Source organism: Salvelinus fontinalis, chromosome 10 (genome assembly GCF_029448725.1).
Source record: "Salvelinus fontinalis isolate EN_2023a chromosome 10, ASM2944872v1, whole genome shotgun sequence".
In the NCBI taxonomy this organism is placed as follows: Eukaryota; Metazoa; Chordata; class Actinopteri; order Salmoniformes; family Salmonidae; genus Salvelinus; species Salvelinus fontinalis.
Window position 1 is genome coordinate 24,404,201 of NC_074674.1, and position 26,662 is coordinate 24,430,862.

Sequence of the window (26,662 nt, forward strand, 5' to 3'; positions counted from 1 at the left end):
GGTCTGTGATCTGGCCAGTGTATTGTACTTCAACCTCAGCTATATACTGTATTATAAACTTGGCCGTGGTATATTGGTCATATACCACACCCCCCGGGCCTTATTGCTTAAATATAGACTCCTCACCAGGCAGAGAGAACACTGAGGGGAGACAGGAGAAGGAAGCAGAGGAAGAGGGATGGCTAAGATAAATGATTTGGCATGTGGGCATTATCACCAATTGATTATCCATTTGATAAAGTTATGTGCCACTGCCATCATTGACATATCCATAAAAACCACAAAATAAAAATGTTAGATTTCCAATTTAGATAGCTGAAAGTTGTTCTTTGATTTAATGTTCCTTGCAGGAACATAGACATTGCTCCATTGTTGATGTTTATATTATTAGGTGGTATTATTGGTAACAAAGATGGACGAGGTAGCCCATTAAATTGGGTACAGTTAACCTCTGTACATAACCAGAGGCATAATTACTGAATAGCCTGCATATAGTTGGTCCAATTAACTCATGATTACAAAGTCATTAAGCGGTAGATTAAACAGCTGAATAGCAAAACATTTATAAACTCTGAATCGACTCACAGCATTGTGCAAACATTTTAATTGTATTATATGTAATCAATTCCAATTCGTTTTTATTTGCATTTTAATGTTCTAATCGAGTACACCCATGCGATAAGCTCTCTTCTTTCTTCCTCTCTCCATCATTCTCTCATTCTCCTCTCTCCTCTTACTCTTTCCATCACTCTTTCGCCTTCCTTGTCCTTGCTCAAGGGATTCCAGGGCATTGCTGGAGAGCCAGGTCCAGATGGCCCCTCAGGACCTCCGGTGAGTCTAGAAGGCCTCAAAGTTTATTCCAATCAGACACTTTAAGTTATTGTGTTCCACCAACAATCATAGGACATTGATTGTGGATATTACTATCATAAACATGCACAATGATCTGGCAGACATGCCTAAATAATCAATTACTAGCTGCAATGATGAGCCATGAACAGAGTTAGTGTTGGGGACTGAGGCCATCTGCACACAGCGTGCAGTGTGAGTGACTACTGTCTCATTGACAGGGCCCACCTGGACGGATAGGACCGACAGGTATCCCTGGGCCTCTGGGAGAGAGGGTCAGTGACACATTTAACAAGAAAGTGATTAATGTGATTCTCAATAGGACAACTTTGAACCGTGTGTGTGTGTGTGTGTGTGTGTGTGTGTGTGTGTGTGTGTGTGTGTGTGTGTGTGTGTGTGTGTGTGTGTGTGTGTGTGTGTGTGTGTGTGTGTGTGTGTGTGTAACGCTGTCTCTCTCCATCAGGGCTTCACTGGGAAGGAAGGTGTGGAGGGACCACAGGGCTCAGTAGGCACGTATGTAAGTGATGCTTCTGTAGGGCGTATAGGGCAAAGGGTTTGATCAGCACACTGAGAATGTCTCTGTTTTGTCCTCGTGTGTGCGTGTGCATGTGTGCGTGTGTGTGTGCAACGTCCTTATATTACCACTCCCGTGTCTCTCTTGCCCCCAGGGTTTCCCGGGTAACGTGGGAATGCGTGGTACAACAGCTCACATGGGAGAGAGAGTAAGGACACTCATATGAGTTATGTAGTCAGTGATTATTCCAAACGGCCATACCAGACCTGCACCAGAATCACGTGTTTCTATGTGTAGCTCCTTTGAAATGTTTAGTCGTTATTGCGACTGACTGTGTATTTGTGTCTCAGGGAGAGACCGGTGTGAGAGGCCTGCCTGGTCCTTCTGGGAAGCCTGGACCTCCAGTAAGTAACTGTGCTGTCATTGACAAGTCCACATACTGTATGTGACAAGTCCTTGTAGACAACTTCATTGAGCCTGGCGTTAGTTTGGGTGCTGGGTGTATTGAGTCTGTGCTGACTGGGCTGTATTTTATAGGGTTTATCAGGACCTCCTGGGGAGAGAGGACCTCCAGGACCTCAGGTGAGATCAACCTCAATCACATTGGTCAATCAATTTTTATTTATTTTTTTTGTTTCACCTTTATTTAACCAGGTAGGCTAGTTGAGAACAAGTTCTCATTTACAACTGCGATCTGGCCAAGATAAAGCAAAGCAGTTCGACACATACAACAACACAGAGTTACACATGGAATAAACAAACATACAGTCAATAATACAGTAGAAAAGGTCTATATACAGTGCCCAAATGAAGTAGGATAAGGAAGGTAAGGGAATAAATAGGCCATAGTGGCGGAATAATTACAATATACCAATTAAACACTGGAGTGATTGATGTGCAGAAGATGAATGTGCAAGTAGACATACTGGGGTGTAAAGGAGCAAGATAAATACAGTATGGGGATGAGGTAGTTGGATGGGCTATTTACAGATGGGCTATGTACAGGTGCAGTGATCTGTGAGCTGCTCTAATAGCTGGTGCTTAAAGCTAGTGAGAGAGATGAGTCTCCAGCTTCAGTGATTTTTGCAGTTCGTTCCAATCATTGGCAGCAGAGAACTGGAAGGAAAGGCGGCCAAAGGAGGAATTGGCTTTGGGGGTGACCAGTGAGATATACCTGCTGGAGCGCGTTCTACGGGTGGGTGCTGCTATGGTGACCAGTGAGCTGAGATAAGGCGGGGCTTTACCTAGCAAAGACTTGTAAAAGACTTGTAGATTACCTGGAACCAGTGGATTTGGCGACGAGTATGAAGTGAGGGCCAGCCAACGAGAGCGTACAGGTTGCAATGGTGGGTAGTATATTGGGCTTTGGTGACAAAACGGATGGCACTGTGAGTGTTGGAGGCTATTATTTAAATGACATCGCCGAAGTCGAGGATCGGTAGGATGGTCAGTTTTACGAGGGTATGTTTGGCAGCATGAGTGAAGGATGCTTTTTTGCGAAATAGGAAGCCGATACTAGATTTAATTTTGGATTGGAGATGCTTAATGTGAGTCTAGAAGGAGAGTTTACAGTCTAGCCAGACACCTAGGTATTCGTAGTTGTCCACGTATTCTAAGTCAGGACCGTCCAGAGTAGTGATGCTGGACGGCGGGCAGGTGCGGGCAGCGATCGGTTGAAGAGCATGCATTTAGTTTTACTTGCATTTAAGAGCAGTTGGAGGCCACGGAAGGAAAGATGTATGGCATTGAAGCTCGTCTGGAGGTTAGTTAACACAGTGTCCAAAGAAGTGTCCAATACCAGAACTACATTTCCCAAATATCTCCTTTGAAAAATCAATCCGCAATGTGATGGTCATTGGCTGTATTTTGTAGTCCATGCTTTTCCTCCTTAATGATCTCTCTTGGTTTTCTCGTCAGGGTCGGCTGGGGGATCTGGGACCCACAGGGTCAGAGGGCCTACAGGTGAGTTAAAGCAGAACAGGCCTTATCACCACTCCATCAACAGTCCAAATGTTCTTACAGATCCATGCTCTATAATACACTGTCAATGTATAGTTAGTCTTGCTTGGCCAGACCAAAGGTTTAGACACAATATACAATGGGAACAAGACCAATCCTCACCTGTGTGTTCCAGGGACCCCCGGGTCTGCAGGGTTCAGATGGAGGGACAGGGAAGCCGGGGCCCAGGGGAAGCAGAGGGCCTCCGGGGACACAAGGTCCTGACGGACCAGCAGGAACCTCAGTGAGTGGGTACTTTCCAGCCGCTGCTCTCTTCTCCTCTAAACAACCTCTGAGGACTGTAACCTCTAGAACCTCTGTATAATCTCGTATGGGACATTGATGCCTGTTGGATGGATTTCTTGTCAGGGTTCAGTAGGTGAAATCAATCAATGTATTAGTAATTTATTAGATGGCTTACGGTTCGTCACCCATCGGATGCTTATTTGGCATGGTTTGGGATACCATGCACAGCCCTTTAGCCATGTTTCAGTGTGATGCTGTGTTGTCCACCATTTTAAACTCTATGTGGTCCAATTCCCAGGGAATTTCAGGTGCTGGTGGACTCATAGGACCAGCAGGGGAAAGAGGAGAAATGGTAAGTACAGCAAATATAATGACATGATGACAATATTATGTCTAGGGATGCAAAATTCCGGTAACTTTCCCCAAAATGTTCCGGTTTTCAAGATATCCTGGTTGGAGAATTCTGGATTTCCTGCTTATTCCCTACTGATTTGGAAAGGTTGCCGGAATTCTGCAACCCTAAATATGTATGATCTAGCAATGTTTGATGTGCTGTGTGTTTAACCACATTGTTTTTGGAACATGTCAGGGTATGCTGGGACCTCATGGGGATCTTGGTCCTCCTGGACTGGATGGGGAACAGGTTGGTAGAACACACTTTGAATAGGAAGTCTAATGTTTCGGGCAGGTGCGTTTTGTGATAGTTCTCTTCCGTTTCCTGTTTCCAGGGTACTCCTGGCCAATCAGGGTTGGAGGGGCCACCAGGAACGAAAGGGGAACAGGTCAGTGATACTGACACAATGATGCCTCTACAAACACATGGTTTAAATATATTTTTCACTTCTCAATACTTCATCTTCTACTTCGCATGTATTCTAGGGGGACCTAGGGCCTTGTGGGAAGTTTGGTCCTCCAGGGCAGCCTGGAGATCGAGGCCTACAGGGGCTCAAAGGGTTGCAAGGCTCTCGTGGACAAATGGGAAAAGAGGTGAGCGTGCCTTTGTCAGTTGATGTATACTCTACCTACCTGAACCATCACCTGTAGATTCTCACATGTGCACTTACTGTATGTAGTACATATCCCTTTACCCAAGCATCATACACACAACCAGACCATACAATATACTCTGCAGTGTAACTCTTGAGATGTCTCATTTGGTTTTTAGGGTGATGTTGGACCTACTGGCGATGCTGGTGGTCCAGGTTTCAAAGGGGAGAAGGTAAACACTGACTTTTCGGCACACAGCATCAATGCGAATGTGCTGTACGTATACGGTACTACATATCTATTCTATTCATATCTATTGCATTGGACACAAATTATTGACAGGGCCATAGAGGGGGTGGGTAGTGGTTACAAACAGGTTGAAAATTGGTTACAATTACATCATTACAAACAGGTTGAAGATTTGTTGAATTTTTATTTTTTTATTTTTTTACCTTTAATTAACTAGGCAAGTCAGTTAAGAACAAATTATTATTTACAATGACGGCCTACCCATAATTACAAACAGGTTGAAATCTGGTTGAAAGAACGTAATTACAAACAGGTTGAAATCTGGTTGAAAGAACGTCATTACAAACAGGTTGAAATCTGGTTGAAATTACATCATGGTGATGTCTGACTGACATGGCTGTTATTTGCAGGGTGATGTGGGGCCTCTGGGGCCAACAGGGCGGAATGGTCCATGGGGGGCGCTGGGGGAGAATGGGGAGAAGGGACCAAAAGGAGAAAAGGCCCACATCGGACTTATGGTGAGTGCTCAGATGACAATACATAGTGAGCTGCACATTCTAGCTTATGTTCAACACACATTGAAACCATCAAATGGAATCAACTGAAGTGATTTTCAATATGATTTTTGAGATGTGGCTTTGGGTTGTCAATTTGATGACTGGTGCTCCACCTCTGTGCTGTGTCCACCAGGGTCAGCCAGGATTTATGGGAGGACTAGGACCTGCAGGCTTGTCAGGGCTACAGGTGAGGCAGGAAGCAGTATTTATGTCAATGAAATGTATGTGTTTTTCTCTGACAAGTATTGACCACTACCAGATACTACTACAGTATATGTCATTCGAAGTTCTACATTTCTTGTTGACATTAACTCAAATTGATCCATGTCCAATGAGCATATATATTTCCCAATAGATTAGACTTCTCTGCTCTGTTAGGCTCTTTCTCAATTTATCTTTCCTTGATTCCTCACATCCTATTTTTTTGCTTCTTTCTCAAAACCGATTGGAGAAGAAGACCTGAAGGGAGGGACCTTGAATCTAGTCCTCCAATATGGTTGAGAAGGAGGCGAGGAGATAGGATGGGAGGAATTGAGGAAAGACGGTTGGACATAGTGTTGTCAGGGTAACGGTGATTCATTGGTCTCTTCTGCTTCTTCTCAGGGTATCATGGGCCCCAGGGGGCCTCCAGGGCCAGATGGACCTGAAGGAGAGAAGGTAATGAATTGATTCCCTGGCCTGCACATCAAATGGAGGAGCAATTTAGGACAGGGAAATGCTAAACGCTTCCACTACCCCAAATATTCCAAGCAATTACTTCAGAGCAGACCTGTAATTCCCATCTGCTTTCTCTGTCTCTCTCCTTCTCTAGGGCCAGTCTGGGTCTGGCGGAGCCATCGGACGTCCTGGCAGAACAGGGCCTCCGGTAACAGTCGCTTCATGACCTAATTACTACAGTACTGATATTGTATGCAGGGTTAATGGCATTTGTCCTTTTGGTATAATTTCATGTTGTCTTGTTGTTGTATTCTCAGGGGGTGGCTGGAGTCTCAGGGGTCAGAGGTGACCCAGGGAAGCCAAGAGCACAGGTCTGTGTCTTTTAGACCACCGTCTAGTCAAGTCAGCCATATTCCCAGTGATTCCCCTACAAATAGCATTATCCATGTGCTGGTGTGGTGTACATTGCAGGGTCCAGTTGGGAAGGTTGGGCCTGAGGGAGACTTGGGCCATAAAGGTGAGCCAGGGCCAGACGGGGAAAAAGGGGAGCCAGGGGGATCAGGCGAGCCAGGAGAACAGGTGAGCACATTGTGTTGCTGCCAGTTTGGCCCTTAGGCCCCTAAAGCAACACATCAGTTCAGGTGAAATAGACAGTGCCCCATTTAACCCCATTTCAATGTCTGGTTTTATTATAAATATAATTTTCATAATATACTCTACCGTGCAATAAATCAGAAATAGATAAGTCTTCAAGCTATTTGATTTTGTATTGGTCTCTCTAGGGGCTCGACGGTCTGCCAGGCATCAGAGGGCCACCAGCACTTCCTGGTTTAGAGGTAAAGAGCAGCGACATCTTAGTCTGGTCCCAGATCTGTTTGTGCACTTGCCAACTCTGTTGCTCATTGTCAAGTCAAACATGTCTGGCACTCAGGCTAGAAAAATCTTTCCTCAAAGACATACTATTTGCTTTGGCTTCATTCTTCCTTGTTTGTTATTGTCTCCTCTCCCACCACAGGGGCTACAGGGTGAGGTGGGAGCCCAGGGGCCAGAAGGTCCCGTTGGGGTGCTGGTGAGTACACAGACACAAGGGTGGGGCACAGGGATGCCATGGATGATGTAACTGCATTAGGCTCCTACAGCAGCGGGTTTCCTTCTGGGTTTGTTGTCTAGCCGATAATGATGACCTCAAGCAGTATCAAATGGTCATCTTCAGTATGTAAAACTAACAGCACTACCAGAAGGTCACATATATTTTTTCAACCTGATAAGCTTTCTCTGACATCGTGGATCTTTCTTAAAGTCATTCTATTGTGTTGAATGTTGCAGGGTGTCAGGGGAAGCCAAGGACCTGAGGGACAACAGGGACTGAAAGGAGAGAAGGTGAGATCAAGATGCTCCATCTCTCTATTATCCTTTTCTCATTCCTTCTCCTCTTTGTACTGTGAAACCCAATCTCAAGTCTGGCACTGGCCTGCATTCAGCTCACCTCTCTGGGGCACTTGTGCACACAGAGGCTAGATTATATCCTCCTGTTTGTTGATGCTGTGTTTGCTCAACAGGGAGATGACGGCAGAGATGGATCACCTGGAAAGACAGGTCACATCGGAAGGAGGGTAAGGGCTCCCTCCTTCAATCCATTCAATTTCACAGTGTGAATAAAAGGGGTTGTATTTTAGGAAAATAGATTATCCAGGTTCATGAATGAAAGATGAGGGATGCACTCAAAAGTAGCTCACTACAAAGGGAATAGGGTGTCATTTGGGACACGACCAAGATCTGTCAGTGTGTTTTACCCTTGCCTCGTTCACCAACAATGTAAACATTTACAGGGGAAAAGAGGCAAGGCTGGAATCAGGGGCACAAGAGGAGAGAGAGGACCAAAGGTCAGAGGTCGGGTGATGTGAAGGGTCACACACGCACATGCACACACACACACACACCCACATTCCAATCTCTTAACCATGCTGTATATTATACATATCATGGTGTGCACGAACGTTGTGGCCTGTCATTCCTACAGGGGAAAAGGGGAAATGTGGGATTGATTGGTCCTCCAGGATGGGCAGGGTCTATAGTAAGTCCAACAGATTGATACTGTCTCATCAATTACGACTGTCATCATCAACGCTCTGTTTCACCATTTCTTCATTCAATCCCAGGCAGAGATAGTATCTGATGTACTTCACTGTGAACAGTATTGTTTCATTAGAGTAAAGCATTGTTACGTGATAATGCTTTAGGTCGACTGATGATTGATATACAGCTGACGTCTTTTCTCTCTCAGGGAATCCCAGGCTTGCGAGGAGACGGAGGGGATCAGGGTGATATAGGGAGCAAGGTATGAATATAATTGAATTATTGATACTAGTGAATCAGAGAGAGTTGCATTGTGAAGCCTTATTTACCATATATGTTCCCCCCTACAGGGAGAGAAAGGGGACATAGGGCCGCTCGGTCCACCAGGGGGTGATGGCCTAAAGGTACGTTTTGATTGAAAAACGTCTGGTATTCATAAAACGTCTCAGAGTAGGAGTGCTGATCTAGGATCAGGTCCCCACCTGTCCATTGTCAGGATTCACCTAGCGGTCATGATTTGGGGCTGTACAAATGTTTGATGTATATGAATAATTGATTATGCTTATGTTTTATTAATAGAAGGGGGGGGGGGGGTTATAAGACCCGTCCCTCCTTACATTTATAGGGTTTTAGGGATTAACAATATATATATTCATTATAGAAGTTTAGTATTGTTCTACAGTTGTATTTTAGTTCTTTCTCTTTCTGCCTCATTATAAAGAGGCCCCTCTTAGAAATGTGTGACTTAGACAGAACTCTGCAGCGGAGTGAAGGAGATAAGACTAGGCAAACATTCCACAATAAATCAACTTTGGGGGGAGGGGACATTTACTGCTAAGTGTTTAGCTAACAATAAAGGCCCTGTTTATACAGCTTTGTAGGCATGGTTCTGGTCCCAGGAGTAGAGGATGATGACGTAGGCAGTGACATCACCAGGGCGCGACTTAGGGTTTAATGAAACCACTGGAGACCTTTTGTTGGATGCAGGACTTACTCAGAAACATGCGTGCTATGTTCCTGTTTGTCAACTTCTGTCTGCAATTGCATTTGAAAATGCATTGCATTTGAAAATGATTTTAATTAAAGATATTGTAATAATGCTAATTTCACCAATGAACCAATGATTGACAAAGAAGGACGTAAGGAACACCATCAACTTCAATCTAGAATGTAAAACGTATCCTAGGTCAACACTCCTACTCTGAGACACTACAAACAAGCCTTGGTGTCAGTTTTAACACCATAGAAAAATGACATACAGACAGGTTTGGCAACATTCCAGAAATAGGACGTTGCCTAAAATACTATGCTGTAAGTAGGAGATGGGCCGTGACAAACAGACTGGCTAACTGTATGTTTTACAGGGTAGTCAGGGTCCTGTTGGGGTGCCAGGACAGACAGGTCCTAAGGGAGATCAGGTGAAACAACATTATCTCAACACACTCTTCCTTTTAAACCATCTATAGCAAGAACTCTCAATGATAGCACCATAGCCATTAGTGACAGTTACCAAAAGCCATGAGGCTCATTGAACCAATAGTGATCTATCCAAGTTTTTTTTGCTTTCTTTTTCTTTCTGAAAAGATTCATTGATAACTGTTTATCAACGTTTCATGATCTATTATTTCCCACCAGGGGAATATTGGACCTTCTGGGCCAAGAGGAACACCTGGGATGCCAGGACTACCTGTAAGTAACCCTTCCTGGATCATCTCAGAAATATCTTCCCAAGCCCTTTCAATCCTCCCAAATGGCTCCCTATTACTTAAGTAGTGCACTACGGACCCTGGTCAAAAGTTGTGCACTATATATGGAATCTATGTTCCATTTGGGTGCACAGGGAATGTAAAATCATAGTTCTTTTGCAAGGACAAACGAGCGCTAGAACACTAAGTCCATCATTCAGCCACATAGCTTGACAACCCCCATGTCTATTAACCATCAAGACGAAGACTCTGTGAATGCCTAAAAGTGAGTTATTATGATGATTATGATAATGTCTAGAATTCCTTTTAAATTGCAGACTGTCTTATATAAGTTAATTTCTTTGTTATCACCAGACTGTCCTGCCATTCTGCCGTTCTCTCTGAGTTTAGCTGTAGATTATTACTCTGTTCAACTCGCCATTGCCTCGGCTCTTAAAAGCATTGAAGCTGTAGCTAATGTGATCATAATGCAGTGAGTCAAGGCATCGCAAGGTTGCAACAGCTGTTAGTGCAGAGCGGTGTGCTTCCGACCTGAGAGTCAAACTCATCTCCTTTTTCTTCTCTCGATCTGTAGGGTTTGTTTGGAGAAAAGGTATGATATAACAAATGGGTTTCTTGTTTTCTCAACATTTCAAAACCAAACCCCATGTAGAGCTGCGTGTTAGCTTTTTCTCACAGTAAAAGCAAACCTTCACAATCACATATGTCATCACAATGGAAAACACAGAGGGGAAAGTAGTGGGATAGTACTACAGTGTGCATTTCCTTATCTAACTACATTTGAATGTGGCGTAGTAAGTATGGAATGGTAGAAATCCACTCTCGTCTCACTATATGGCCTGTATGTCCATAGGGTTTGAAAGGATTTGAGGGATATCCTGGGCAACCTGGTAAGAGGGGCCTGCCGGTAAGTGACACTGATTTCATATGCAATGGTCAATAGTACATTTCGTCAAATGCTGAAGATTGACCACAGAGACAACAAAAAAAGATTGCATCCATCACACAGTAACCTCCCACTTAGGGTAACACAATTCTGATTATGTTCCCGAAAATTCCCAGATTTTCTAGAAATACTTGTTGGAGGATTCCCGGATTTCCTGCTTATTCCCACCTGATTTGAGGAATATTCCAACTGGGATTTCTGGAAAACCTGAGGATTTTGAGAAAGTTACTGGAATTTTACAACCCTAGTCCCACTCTTTTTTTGTTGCGTTTGTTTCAGGGGGCACCTGGACTCCCAGGACTTCCAGGTCCTTCAGTGAATATGACCCTCACTCAACTCAAGGCAAGTCATTCATCTTCGGCAAGTAGGACTGTGTCCCAAAAGCCACTAGATGAAGTGGTGAAAGGAATAACTCCATAATGATCATATCATTCTCATCACCATTGTAGGACCTGATGTACCTGTCAGACAAGCCCAACTACCCCCTGATCCAGACCCTGCTGGACTCTCTGCACCAGGACCTGAGGCTGCTGCTGGACCCACCTGACGGCAGCAAGGAGCACCCTGCCACCACCTGCCTGGAGCTGTGGCTCTGCCACCCTGATTACACTAGTGGTCAGAAACCCTATCTATACCTGTATTGTATATCTATGAGCCAAAGCCCTTGGTGCTGCTTGAAAATACTCATTAGAGTGGCCACAGCATCCTAATCCCATGGCTCCCATACTCATTAGAGTGGCCACAGCATCCTAATCCCATGGCTCCCAAGTTGTCAAAGCAAATTAGAAGCATGGTAGAGAAAGACAATGTTATCCATTGTATGGCTTGTTCACAGAGGAAGATCTCATAGCTCTTTAGGAGTGTCGTTGCACATCATAGCGTATGGCGACTAGTGAATATACCTGAATGTTACAGGTCAGGATGAGGATACACTGAGATGATGGTTGCTGTTTGTCTGTACAGGGATGTATTACATTGATCCTAACCAGGGCAGCCCTGCTGATGCTCTCCTGGCCTACTGCAACTTCTCTGGCACAGCCGCACACACCTGCCTTCACCCCAGAGACGCCCAGGTAGACAATAACATCATCAGTATCCCACACATCTCACCTCTCACCCTCACACCTCTCTATCAAACCAACAGTGGGAATAATCCTGCAACAAATGGCTACAGAATAATGAGATGCTGTCTGGACAAGCAGAGAATAAATCAATTTTTAACGGGAATCCAATTTATTTGTTTGTTTTTTTTGCCTTTGAGCTAAATGCTAATATCAAGAACAGAGACTGTCAACATACACATTTTTAAATATGCCTCCAGATATCAGTGTAAACTTTTTAGAATTCATGCCATCGACCAGTGTGTATCTGACAATTGAGCAGGTCCTGCAAGCTAATATCCACAATCATATTTATACTTAATACCATACACATAATACATAATCCTATTCATACTTAATACCATACTCATAAGACATAATCCTGTTCATACGTAATACCATACTCATAATATTTAATCATATTTTAATACCATACTCATAATGCATAATCATATTCATACGTAATAACATACTCATAATACATAATCATATGCATACGTAATAACATACTCATAATACATAATCATATTTAATGCCATACTCCTAATGCATAATCATATTCATACGTAATAACATACTCATAATACATAATCATATTTTAATACCATACTCATAATTCATAATCATATTCATACTTAATACCATACTGATAGTACATAATAATATTGGTTTCTACATAAAGATGCCCACGAAGGCCTGGCTTATGGATTCAGAGACAGACAGCTCATTCCAATGGCTCAGCAAGCAGGAACAAGGATTTCAGGTTGTCTGTTCTCTCTACTTCTCCTCTGAAATATACTCTCTTTCTCTAGTGTCAACTATTCCATTTATAGTAACGGAAAGCTAATTCAATAGTAACTGCATCAATTGAGTGTATTATATTTGTACTGATGTCTCACAGTCTCTCATAGCTGAGTTCTAAAGCATAATGTCTGCCTTTCTGCCACCACTGGCAGTTCTATTATCCAGGGGCCAATGTGGTCCAGATGCGTTTCCTGAGGTTGCAGAGTTGGAGAGCCTTGCAGAAGATCACCTACATCTGCCACCCGGGACACAGACTGGGCCACACAGACAGAGAGGTCAAGTTCCTGACAGACACAAGGAGACAGAGTTACTTAGGAGCTCTTAACGACTGCATTGTAAGTTTTTTATTTCTTTTTCATTTGACTAAGTATTTCACTTACAAATACTTTAGAGTTATGCACTCCTTGCTAAGAGTGACAATGGGATGTCACAAAAGATCAAGTAGGAGAAATAGGATTGAAAAATATTTTTTTTTTTTTCATGATCGCTGATGTATATTATTGGCCAACTGCGTAATTGTTTTTCTGTCTTTGTGCTGTGGCAGCCGGGAGAAGAGGTGGACTCGCTGGAGCCGCGGGAGTCTGTGTTTGAATTTGAGGACCTCAACCTGCTTCCTGTGAGAGATGTGGCTGTGTTCGGGGGCGGAAATGTCACACGCGAGTTTGGCTTCACCATCGGGCCCGTGTGTTTCAGCTAGAGAGGGAGACCTGGGGCCTATAGGCTCATTTCCCACCCCCTTGGACTCACCGAGGGAGGATAAGAGACTGTGTTCAGGACCCTAAGACAGCTAGAGAACAAGAAGACAAAGGGAATCAATCCCTCTGGCATTTTGTGATCACTCCTCTTTCCATTTGATATTTTTGGTGGAGATCAATCAATTCTCTAATTGACTGTCTCCACATAAATTTCTCTTTGAGCATGCATCAATTTCCAAAGTTCTTTCGGACAATTGTGTTTTCGTTTACAGAGACGTTTATTATGTAATGAATATATAATATAATGTTTTGATTTCTATATAAAATGGTTATTTTGAATCTTTTTCCATTATTTTTCACAGCAACAGTTTATTATGCTGTAAAGCTTTCCATAATAGCCAACAACCTATTTTGTATATGAACAGTCCTATGCCCTAATGGTCTGTTTTGTATCCGATGCAGTGGATTCAACCTCTCAACAATGTGTTCCATTTGGACACAGCTCACGTTGTCCTATAGGTCATCCCTGACCTTCCCAAAGGTGCTCACTGACAAACCACTGCTTGTACTTCAGGAGCCAAGGAACTCGCTTTTGCGTTGTTGAACTTGTTTCTTTAGATTAGATAATGACCAACCTGTTCTAAAACCCGGATCTCTTGCAATTAACTGATTCCCTCCCTGTTAGGAGTGATGGAAGCAACAAAAAATAATATTTCAGCCATCCTTGACATTTGTACAGTTACTGGCCTATTTTTTATTTGTAAAAAAACATTCTTGTGGTACAGTCTCAGGTGCAGTCTTGATATTCAACATGGCACTGAAGCTGCTGTGCACACTACGTGATGTATATTACGTGCATTCAAAACATAACTCAATTGAAGTGCTATAGATCTATTTCAGGTGTTCTAATAAAGAGGCATTATGTTGGACTGCTGGCTCTCCCGCCCAAGCACTTTAGCACTGAGCAATTGCTTTCCAAGTCATCATTTCATTCAATCAATTAGCCTAAGTGAAGAAGCAGCATACCCTGTCCCTGCAGCTGCTCAGCAATGCCAGGATTGCTCAAGAGGTGGGGGTTCATTATTGGCCTGTGTTCACAAAGTGTTTCAGACTATGAGTGCTGATCTCAGATCAGTTTTGCCTTTTAATCATAATTATATGGACCAGGAGACCTGATCCTAGATCAGCACTCCTACTCAGACTCTTTGTGATATGGGCCATTGAGAGCAGTGCATTTAAAAAAAAATCCATCATATTTTACATCATAAAGCAATTCACTGTTGTAGTCGTCTGTCTCTACAGATGTAGGATCTTAATTTGAACACTCTTTTGTTGCTGAAAATTTGCAAACCTATAGTGTATTAATGTCCATTAATTATAATCCACATAACAATTCACATTTCATGTTGCTGCAGGATTATTTTCCTCCTGTAGCTAACTTGCTCAAATTAAGATCCTACATATGTACACTATATAGACAAAAGTATGTGGACACCCCTTAAAATGAGTGGATTTCAACCACACCTGTTGCTGATAGGTTTGGCGGATGCCAGGAAAACGCTACCTGCCCCAATGCATATTGCCAACTGTAAAGTTTGGTGGAGGAAAAATAATTGCCTGGGTCTGATTGTTATGGTTTGGGCTAGGCCCCTTGTTCCAGTGAAGGGAAATCTTAACGCTACAGCATACAATGACATTCTAGACGATTCTGTGCTTCCAACTTTGTGGCAACAGTTTTGGAGAGGCACTTTTCTGTTTCAGCATGACAATGCCCCCGTGCGCAATGCGAGGTCCATACAGAAATGGTTTGTCGAGATTGGTGTGGAAGAACTTGACTGGCCTGCACATAGCCCTGACCTAAACCCCATCGAACACATTTGGGATGAATTAGAACGCCAACTGTGAGCCAGGCCTAATCGCCTAACATCAGTACCCGACCTCACTAATGTTATTGTGGCTGAATGGAAGCACGTCCCCGCAGCAATGTTCCAACATCTAGTGTAAAGGCTGTTAGCAGCAAAGGGGGGACCAACACCACATTAATGCTCATGATGTTGGAATGAGATGTTCGACGAACAGGTGTCCATATACTTTTGGTCATGTAGTGTATGTGTAATGGCCAACCAACGAACAGGGAATTCAGGAAGGTCTCAGGGAACATACAGTATCTTTGCATGCAGTAGCTTGCATTAAGGACTATGTATAATGTTCTGTCTAATAAGTACTCAACTTCCAATCAGTAGCCACCTCCCATACCAAACTCCAGGAAGAACATTCCAAGCATGGCAGATAGAAATGTTTCATAGAAGGGTGGACATCACTATGTGGAGTACAAGAAGACAACAGTGTCCTTTCTAGTATACTGTAGGGCTTATTCTTTATCAGCTAAATATTCTATTTTTCACTGTACACACTTGGATCACTGATAGGTAATGACATTTCTTAGGCTCCTACAGCTGTTGGTATTTTTGTAAACAATGTATAGGGGTTCATCCAACCCTAAACACATGCAATTAGTAGCCTAACATCAACATTGAACATGATTGCCTTAGCTGGCTGAGACTGATCATTGGTGCTTTTTAGTTCTTGTTTTGTACAAATCCTCATCATTTGAGATTTTGTTATTACTGTCTTGAAATGATATGCTGGACATTTTTATACCTGTGTATAATGCAGCAGCTCATTCAAAGAAATGTATCAGCTGAATAAAATAAAAATGAATAAAATAAAAATCACATATCAGTATTCTGTACTTTGCTTTGTTTCAAATTTGATCAACTATAGCCCGAAAGTCTATAGGTTTCTTGAAAAGAAAAGGTTTCTTGTAGTAAAGCAGTTTATTATGGAACCAAGTGCTTAGTCTCCCTGGGCAGACATGTTGCCTCCCACAATGTAAACAATGTTTCAGTTGCCATAGAGATGTAGAATCTTAATTTGAACCAGGTTGCTACAGAAGGAAAATAATCCTGCAGCAACAGGAAATATGAATAATTATGTGGAGTATAATTAATGGGTATTTTTGTAGGATTGATAAAAAAATGTATGGTAAAATCGAGTAAAAATTACAAACATCAGGAGCATTTTTAAACCTCTGTCACGCCCTGACCATAGAGAGCTTTTATTCTCTATGTTGGTTAGGTCGGGGTGTGATTAAGGGTGGATCCTCTAGGTGTATTATATTTATATGTTGGCCTAGTATGGTTCCCAATCAGAGGCAGCTGTTTACCGTTGTCTCTGATTGGGGATCATATTTAGGTAGCCATTTTTCCTATTGTGCTTTGTGGGATCTTGTATATGTATAGTTGCCTGTGGGCATTATTTATAGGGTCACGTTTTGTTTGTTTCTTTGTTTCTTTCTTTTGTTCGTTTTCATTTCCAATATTAAAAGATGGAAACATACCACGCTGCATCTTGGTCCACTCCTTGTAATGATCTTGACAGAAGAGCCCACCACAAACGGACCAAGCAGCATGGCCAGGAGGAACGGGTATGCTGGGCCTGGGAGGATATCCAGGAGGTAAAGACATCCTGGACTTGGGAGGAGATAATGGCAGGAGACGAAAGCCTTCCATGGAAGCAGACGCAAGCGGTGAAGGAAGGAGAGCGACAACGCCGGGGTTCGAGGCCACGACGCAAGCCAAAGAAGCCGCCTCAAAATAATTTTTTGGGGGGTGGCACACGGGGTGGTCGGCGAAGTTGAGGTGTGAGTCAGAGACCGAGGAGTTATTGGACAAATTGGAGGAGAGTGAACGGAGGGGAGAGTTAGAGACCTTCGAGGAGTTGTTGGACAAATTGGAGGAGAGAGAAGTGAGAGAGCTATTGGTTTGGCGTAGTATGCACTGCATTCGTCCTGAGGAGCGTGTTAGCCGTCCGATGCCACCTGTGCCAGCTTCCTATACTCGTCCTGAGGAACGTGTCATTTGTCCGGTACCATGTGGGCTGGTTCTACGCACCAGGTCTCCAGTGCGCCTCCACAACCCAGTACGTCCTGTGCTAGCTCCCCGCACTCACCGTGCGGAGTGTGTCATCGTTCCGGCACCATCTGTGCCAGCTCTACGCACCAGGTCTCCAGTGCGCCTCCACAGCCCAGAACTTCCTGTGCCTGCTTCTCGCACTCTCCCTCAAGTGCGCTTTCCCAGTCAGGTACGTCCTGTGCCTGCTCCTCGCACTCTCCCTGAAGTACGTGTCTCCAGTCAGGTACGTCCTGTGCCTGCTCCTCGCACTCTCCCTGAAGTGCGTGTCCCCAGTCAGGTATGTCCTGTGCCTCCTCCCCGCACTCGCCCTGAGGTGCGTGTCATCAGCCCGGTGCCACCTGTACCGATCCCACGCATCAGGCCTCCAGTGCGCCTCCACAGCCCAGTACGTCCTGTGCCTGCTCCTCGCACTCTCCCTGAAGTACGTGTCTCCAGTCAGGTACATCCTGTGCCTGCTCCTCGCACTCTCCCTGAAGTGCGTGTCCCCAGTCAGGTACGTCCTGTGCCTCCTCCCCGCACTCGCCCTGAGGTGCGTGTCATCAGCCCGGTGCCACCTGTACCGGTCCCACGCATCAGGCCTCCAGTGCGCCTCCACAGCCCAGTACGTCCTGTGCCTGCTTCTCGCACTCTCCCTCAAGTGTACCTTCCCAGTCAGGTACGTCCTGTGCCTGCTCCTCGCACTCTCCCTGAAGTGCGCCTCCCCAGTCAGGTACGTCCTGTGCCTCCTCCCCGCACTCGCCCTGAGGTGCGTGTCATCAGCCAGAGCTTCTGGCGACGGTTCACAGTCCAGAGCTTCCGGTGAATTTTCACAGTCCGGAACCTCCTACGACGGTCCACAGTCCGGAACCTCCTGAGACGGTCCGCGGTCCGGAACCTCCTGAGACGGTTGGCGGTCCGGAACCTCCGGCGACGGTCTGCGATCCGGAGTCTCCAGCGACGGTCTGCGGTCCGGAGTCCCCGGCGTCGGTCTGCGGTCCGGAGTCCCCGGCTACGGCGACGATTCACGGTCCGGTTCTTCCGGCGACGAGCCACGATCTGGTTCCTCCGATGACTACGGTCCGGTTCCTCCGGCGACGATTCACGGTCCGGACACTCAGGCGACGATTCACGGTCCGGTTCCTCCGGCGACGATTCACGGTCCGGAGCATCCGGCAACGATTCACGGTCCAGTTCCTCCGGCGACGACCCACAGTCCGGTTCCTCCGGCAACGATTCTCGGTCCGGTTCTTCCGGCGTCGAGCCACGGTCTGGTTCCTCCGATGACGTGTCCACGAGCGGAGTGGGTACTTCGCCCTGCACAGGAACCGCCCCCGATGGTAGATGCCCACCCGGACCCTCTCCTATTAAGTCAGGTTTTGCGGCCGGAGTCCGCACCTTTGGGGGGGGGGGGGTACTGTCACGTCCTGACCATAGAGAGCTTTTATTCGTTATGTTGGTTACGTCGGGGTGTGATTAAGGGTGGGTCATCTAGGTGTATTATATTTATATGTTGGCCTAGTATGGTTCCCAATCAGAGGCAGCTGTTTATCGTTGTCTCTGATTGGGGATCTTATTTAGGTAGCCATTTTCCTATTGTGCTTTGTGGGATCTTGTCTATGTATAGTTGCCTGTTGGCATTTTTTATAGTTTCACGTTTCATTTGTTTATTTTGTTGTTTTGTTCTTTGAAGTTTTCATTAACAATATTAAAGGATGGAAACATACCACGCTGCATCTTGGTCCACTCCTTGTAACGATCATGACAATCTCAAATACACTACAAGTTTTAAATTTCCTGCCTTGCATGAAAGTTCTCATACAAGTGTAACAGGGTGATCAAATGAAGATCCTGTCGGTAAGCCTAGGATTTTCGAGTGTGAAACTGGATTTTCGAAACTGGTTTCTTAGAAATTCTAGGGATAATAAGGAAGCTTGCGTCTTGTGACCATTGGCAATTATAGCATTTCAATTTTGGTGGGGGAAAAAATTAATAATGGGGGATGCATGCCAGCAAAGCCACTACACAACACAACACTAAACAATACATGAATTGCACTATAATGGTGACAAACGGTGCCCACAAACTGTTAGGGCCTACATAAAGCTGTCCCAACAGCAGATTCCCAACAGCAGTCCCAACACCTTAACACTGCTACACCTGGCTATCAGCGGAGCCTTGTCTGGCAGCAAACAGTTCATTAAGCCTCATTTACTGCCTTTCAAAAAAACATTGCTGTTATGGCTTACTTGATTAGCCAAATGTGGTTTCTACTGACAATTGAGACGTACAAACTATTGCTTAAGGGAGCAACGAGCGGATACAAGGCAATCCCTAATTTCGATTAAGACATTAATGAGAGAGCTAGTACGGACATAGTCAATATAACTATTTGTTCAACACTTTTGAAATGTACAGCAACAGAATTCAGAACATGGGCTGTTCTTACAGTGTTCTCCCTGTACACCAAGTCAGAACTGTAGGATAAATAAAGGGGGCATATTCGATGATTACATTTCTCAAAAACAGGTTATACGCTATATGTGCACCACCAAGTCAGAACAGTAGGCGAAATTAAGAGGTGAAAATAGACCAAATTACTAGGGTGAGGCACATGAGCTACACAACATACACTTAGTATTACTTTCTTAGCTACCGTATACATATCTCCCTGGCATATTACACAACTTGTTGTGCTGTGCTCACTTGAACAGGAAGGTGGCTTCAGGTCATAGCCTTAGAAAGAAGCCCGAGTACTGGATTTACAATTCCAAGTTGGATGAAAGTTGAAAGCTTATTTTCCCAGACGTAGCTCATCATTTTCTAACTCTACCCTTAGACTTGGTGGTGATGTATTGTCCCCATGAGTGACAAAACACTGAGCCAATCACGGCGCAAAGCTCCGTATTTTCTGCTGGCTTGCCCCACCACCACAGAAAGCACTTGGAGCTTGGAGCTGCCTTACTCAATAAAACAAAAAAGTTACCATGTTTGTATGAGGATTTATTAACTCAATTAAATATATATATTTTTTATATTGTTTGCAAACTGATATGTGACATCTACTGTATTAATGCCAAAATAGCATGCAAAACATTTAGTTAAATGTTAATTATTTGCTAGAAATGTGGGGCTCAAAACAGGTAGGGCTCTGCCCCATCTGCCCTGAATGATGGGTCGCCACTGCTTGTAACCATAGCGTACGTGTAGGTATGTACTGCAGGACCAAATCAGAGATGTGGGTCGGAGCAAGTTCATGTAATGCTTTGTAGGTTAGCAGTAAAACCTTGAAATCAGCCCTAGCCTTAACAGGAAGCCAGTGTAGAGAGGCTAGCACTGGAGTAAGATTCTAGCAGCCGCATTTAGCACTAACTGAAGTTTATTTAGTTCTTTATACGTGTAGCCGGTGAGTAGAGAATTGCAGTAGTCTAATCCATAAGTGACAAAGCACAGATTTGTTTTTCTGCATCATTTTTACAAAAAAAGTTACAGATTTTTGCAATGTTATGAAGATGGAAAAAGTTGCCCTTGATATGTTCATCAAAAGAGAGATCAGTATCCACAGTAACACCGAGGTCCTTCACAGTTTTATTTGAGATGACTGTACAACCATCATGATTAATTGTCAGATCAAACAGCAGATCTTTTTGTTTCTTGGGACCTAGAACTAGCATCTCTGTTTTGTCCGAGTTTAAAAGTAAAACATTTTCCACCGTCCACTTCCATATGTGTGAAACACAGGCTTCCAGGGTAGACAATTTTGGGGCTTCACCATGATTCATCGAAATGTACAGCTGTGTTTCGTCTGCATAGCAGTGAGAGTTGACATTGTGTTTCCAAATGACATCACCAAGAGGTAGAATATATAGTGAAAACAAAAGTGGTCCTAAAACGAAGCCTTGAGGAACACCGAAACGTACAATTGACTTGTCAGAGGACAAACCATCCACTGATATCATTCCTACAGATAAGATCTGAACCAGGCCAGAACTTGTCCGTGTAGACCAGGCCTGGGCAAAGGTTGGCCCGCAACCTGATTCAATACGGCCCAAGGAATCATGCTCAGATCACATAAAGAATTTGCGATAGTAAAGTTTTGAAAAACGTATTTATTATTCAAATTAAAAGCCCAATGAATACTCTCCTTTGTGTAATGATTTAACTCCCACCGCTTGTGGGACATTTATTTATAAAAATTACTTTTTCAAAGATTTCAAAGAAAAGTAAAGTAGACAATGAATGTAGGGTGTTTCAGCAAGAGGTATCAGGGAAAGCTCTGTGCCTTTTTGCACATCAGATGTACAGCCTTGTCAAAGCTTTCAAGGGAAAATTACTCCTCCTGACCCGCCAAGTAGAAGCCAACAATCTCACCCACCTTCCGACACTACTAGTCTGTTCCCTATCAGATGACCAGCGGGAGACGTATACATCGCTGCTGCGTGCTTTGAACTGTGAGTTTTCTCATCGTTTTGAGGATTTCAAAGTGTTGGAAAATTGCATGCTGTTGGTTTCCTCTCCTTTCACCTTCAATGTGGATAACGCTCCCACTGACCTGCAACTTGAGCTTATCAATCTTCAGTCTGATGCAGTGATTGGAGAACTATTCAAAACAATGTCACTGACGAGGTTCTATGCATCTCTCGGAAACTATATCTGACTTCACTGCTCTAGTCAATGCCTATCAGACTTCACTCCTCACACTGATTGAGTTGTTTAAATGTAATGTTGAGCTCTCTCTCTTGTGATTTTATGCATACCCGTTAACAAGAGTTCTGGCCGTGGTGCTGAATGCACAGTGTACCTTTCCCTCCATGTAGTTCATTGCTTGTTTAATAATGAAAATACCTACCAAAAGGAGAACATGGATGTGGTTTATTTCTGTGCATTTTAAAAAAGTAAAATAAGTAGCATATCTGGATGTGATTTACAGTAGATATATCTGTCAACACAGTCATGCACATGATGTATAATCCTGTAATATGATTCTGGCCCGTGATGGCAAAAATATATTCTATATATTTAAAAGGCCATTTACCACCTTCACGAGTGCAGTCTCAGTGCTATGATGGGGTGAAAATCAGACGGCAGTGTTTTGCATACATTATTTGTCTTCAGGAAGGCAGCTTTTTCTAATGTTTTTGAGAGGAATGGGAGATTCAATATAGGCCAATAGATTTTTACATTTCCCGGGTCACGTTTTGGCTTTTTCAGGAGGCTTTATTTCTGCCACTTTTAGTGAGTTTGGCACACATTCGGAGGATAGGTGTCACGGCCGTCATAATGAGGAGACCAAGGCGCAGCGTGGTAAGCGAACATAACTCTTAATAAAAGAGAGAACACTGAACAGAACTAAACAAAACAACAAAACAAACTGTGAAGCAATATGGCTAGTGCAGAACAGGCAACTAAACATAAAATAACAGCCCACAAAATACCCAAGGAATATAGCTACCTGAGCAGATATTTTGATCGTATTTTGATCGTAACGTATTAAAATGGTGGTCCGATAGTCCAGGATTATGAGGATTGTAACGAGTTGGGAAGCAAGTTCAAGGAGTGAGTGTTTAATAAATAAAAGAAACAATGAACACGAAACACAAACAATGTACCGACATGAAACAGAGTCAATAACACCTGAAGAAAGAACCACGGGGAGTGACAGATATAGGGAAGATAATCGAGGAGGTTATGGAGTCCAGGTGAGTGTCATGAGGCGCTGGTGCACGAGACGATGGTGACAGGTGTGCGGGATAAACAGCAGCCTGATGACCTAGAGGCCGGAGAGGGAGTATACAGTGACAAAGAATAACATTTTGATCCACAATATTTATTCCAAGGAACAAAACTAGATCCAGGGTATGACAGTGGCACTGCATAGGTCCGGAGACATGTTGGGCAAAACCTACTGAGTTGATGATCGCTTCGAAAGCCTTTTCGATTGGGTCTGTGGACTTTTCCATGTGAATAATGAAGTCACCAAAAATGTGAATGTTATCTACCGTGACTACAAGGTCAGATACAAATTCAGGGAACTCAGTGAGGAACGATGTATACTGCCCAGGAGGCCTGTAAACAGTAGCTATAAAAAGTGATTGAGTAGTCTGCATAGATTTCATGACCAGAAGCTCAAAAGATGAAAATTCTGTCATTTTTGGGGGGGGGTAAATTGAAATTTGCTGTCTAAATGTTAGCAACCCTTCCGCCTTTGCAGGATGCGAGGGGGATATGGTCACTCCAGAGAACGCGTTTCCACTGCTCCAGAGTCCAATGGCGGCAAGCATTACACCACTCCAGCCGACGCTTGGCATTGTGAAAGGTGATCTTGGCTTATGTGCGGCGGCTCGGCCATAGAAAACCCATATCATTAAGCTAAACGACAAACAGTTCTTGTGCTGACGTTGCTTTCAAAGGCAGGTTGGAACTCTGTAGTGGGTGTTACAACCGAGAACAGACCATTTTTACACGCTAAGCGTTTCAGCACTTGACGGTCCCGTTCTGTGAGCTTGTGCGGCCTACCACTTCGTGGCTTAGCCGTTGTTGCTCCTAGACGTTTCCACGTCACAATAACAGCACCTACAGTTGACCCGGGGCAGCTGTATTTGACAAACGTTTTTTTTGGAAAGGTGGCATCCTATGAATGTGTCACTTTGCAAGTCACTGAACTCTACAGTAAGGCCATTCTACTGCCAATGTTTGTCTATGGAGATTACATGGCTGTCTGCTCGATTTTATACACCTGTTGTGGCTGAAATTGACAACTAATTTGAAGGGGTGTCCACATACTTTTGTATGTACAGTATAGTGTATGTTTGTCAAAATAGAGATCAGGGTCCAGAGTATTACAACGCTTTTAAAACAATGACCTGCACACAAGATCGGCAAATTAGACAATAGATGGTATGGGCATACTTGTCTAGAACAAATCCATTCGTTTATATTGTCATGACAAAGTATATTTGTCTTTGTCTCTGCCAAGGCAGCAGCTACTCTTCCTGGGTTCCAAACACATTATGGCACTTACATCACACATAAAACAAAAGATACAACAGTACATCATATAACATTATTACACCACTACATATCTACAATGCAAAATGTATAATACCATCATACAACAATATTACAATGTACGTGTGTGTGAGCCTGTGTGCTAGCGTGTGTGTGCATATGCTTGTCTGCACCTGTGTGTGTGTGTGTGTGTGTGTGTGTGTGTGTGTGTCTCTTCACAGTCCCCGCTGCTCCATAAAGTGTATTTGTATCTGTTTTTAAAATCTGATTCTGCTGCTTGTATCAGTCACCTGATATGGAAAAGAGTTCCATGTAGTCATGGCTCTATGTAGTACTTTGTGCCTCCCATAGTCTGTTCTGGACTAAGGGATTGTGAAGAGACGACAAAGTCAATCTCTACTCCACTCTCTGTGTACATTTAAGGGCCAGCCGTGCTGCCCTGTTCTGAGCCAATTGTAATTTTCCTAAGTCCCTCTTTGTGGCACCTGACCAAACAACTGAACAGTAGACCAGGTGCGACAACACTAGGGCCTGTAGGACCTGCCTTGTTGATAGTGTTCTTAAGAAGTCAGAGCAGCGCTATATTATGAACAGACTTCTCCCCATTTTAGCTATTGTTGTATCAACATGTTTTGACCATGACAGTTTACAATCCAGTGTCTCTCTGAGCAGTTTAGTCACCTCAACTTGCTCAATTTCCAAATTATTCATTACACAATTTAGTTTAGGTTTAGGGTTGAGTGAAGGATTTGTCCCAAATACAATGCTTTTAGTTTTTGAAATATTTAGGACTAACTTATTCCTTGCCACCCATTCTGAAGCTGACTGCAGCTCTTTGTTAAGAGTTGCAGTGATTTCAGCTGCTGTGGTAGCTGACATGTATAGTGTTGAGTCATCTGCATACATAGACACACTGGCTTTACTCAAAGCCAGTGGCATGTCATCAGTAAAGATTTTTAAAAGTAAGGGGACTAGACAGCTGCCCTGGGGAATTTCTGAGTCTAGCTGGATTATGTTGGAGATGCTTCCATTAAAGAACACCCTCTGCGTTCTGTTAGACAGGTAACTCTTTATCCACACTACAGCAGGGGACATAAAGCCATAACACATATGTTTTTCCAGCAGCAGACTATGATCGATAATGTCAAAAGCTGCACTGGTCTAACAAAATAGCTCCCACAATCTTTTTATCATCATTTTCTCTCAGCCAATCATTAATGTGTAAGTGCCGTGCTTGTTGAATAAAATCCAAATAAAATAAAATCGTATTTGTCACATGCACCGAATTCAACAGGTGAAAATGCTTACTTACAAGCCCTTAACCAACAATGCAGTTTTAAGAAAATAAGAGTTAAGAAAATGTCCTCTTAGGGATCGCAGACCGCTAGCGGTTGACCTGCGACAACATCTGGTGAAATTGCAGAGCGCCAAATTCAAAATATGAAAATCTAAATATTAAACATTCAAGTGTCTTACATCATGTAAAAGCTTAACTTCTTGTTAATCCAACCGTGTTGTCAGATTTCAAAAAGGCTTTACGGCGAAAGCATACCATGCGATTATCTAAGGACAGCGCCCTACATCAAAATACTTTTTCAACCAGCACCGGCCTCACAAAAATCACAAATAGCGATAAAATGAATCCCTTACCTTTGAAGATCTTCATCTGTTTGCAATTCCAAGGGTCCCAGCTACACAATGAATGTACGTTTTGTTCGATAAAGTCCTTCTTTATATTCAAAAAAGTCTGTTTAGTTGGCGCCATTGATTTCAGTAATCCACTCCTTCAACATGCATACAAAGGAATCCAAAAAGCTACCGGTAAACTTCATCCAAACAAGTCAAACAATGTTTCTAAACAATCCTCAGGTACCCTAATATGTAAATAAACTATAATATTTCAGACGGAAAGAACGGTGTTCAATAGAAAAGGAAAATAACGAAGAGCGCGCCCTCGTTCACACGCGCCAAAAGTTTACCTGTCCTGATGAGAACACCTTGGATAAACTACAACTACTTGTTCGTTTTTCAAGAAACAAGCCTGAAACCCTTTCTAAAGACTGTTGACATCTAGTGGAAGCCATGGGAACTGCAATCTGGGTCTTATGTATTTGTATATCCCATAGGCTAGTATTGAAAAGGCCTGTGACCTTAAAAACAAAACAAATCCGAATGGATTTTCCTCTGGGTTTTGCGGTGCCATATCGGTTCTGTTATACTCACATACATTATTTTAACAGTTTTAGAACCGTCAGAGTGTTTTCTATCTAATTCTACCAATATATGCATATCCTAGCTTTTGGGCCTGAGTAACAGGCAG

At 43.6% G+C, this 26,662-nt stretch overlaps 2 protein-coding genes across 2 annotated transcripts; both read left to right on the top strand.

Moving 5' to 3' along the window:
* The first annotated feature begins 412 nt into the window (after positions 1–412).
* LOC129863255 (collagen alpha-1(I) chain-like) lies at positions 413–11,205 on the top strand. The gene is made up of 33 exons (XM_055935159.1): positions 413–421; positions 778–831; positions 1,071–1,124; positions 1,313–1,366; positions 1,518–1,571; positions 1,714–1,767; positions 1,901–1,945; positions 3,281–3,325; positions 3,498–3,605; positions 3,906–3,959; positions 4,197–4,250; positions 4,336–4,389; positions 4,487–4,594; positions 4,773–4,826; positions 5,254–5,361; positions 5,534–5,587; positions 6,004–6,057; positions 6,212–6,265; positions 6,375–6,428; positions 6,529–6,636; positions 6,840–6,893; positions 7,073–7,126; positions 7,384–7,437; positions 7,617–7,670; positions 7,887–7,940; positions 8,078–8,131; positions 8,342–8,395; positions 8,484–8,537; positions 9,498–9,551; positions 9,769–9,822; positions 10,414–10,431; positions 10,693–10,746; positions 11,065–11,205. The coding sequence occupies exons 1-33, from the start codon at positions 413–415 to the stop codon at positions 11,203–11,205; spliced, it is 1,986 nt and encodes a 661-aa protein (XP_055791134.1).
* Positions 11,206–11,238: 33 nt separating this feature from the next.
* Positions 11,239–16,082, top strand: LOC129863848 (collagen alpha-2(V) chain-like). The gene is made up of 5 exons (XM_055936179.1): positions 11,239–11,400; positions 11,749–11,858; positions 12,568–12,648; positions 12,842–13,024; positions 13,234–16,082. Exons 1-5 carry the CDS (start codon positions 11,241–11,243, stop codon positions 13,384–13,386), a joined length of 687 nt encoding a protein of 228 aa, XP_055792154.1. The 5' UTR covers positions 11,239–11,240; the 3' UTR covers positions 13,387–16,082.
* Positions 16,083–26,662: the final 10,580 nt, after the last annotated feature.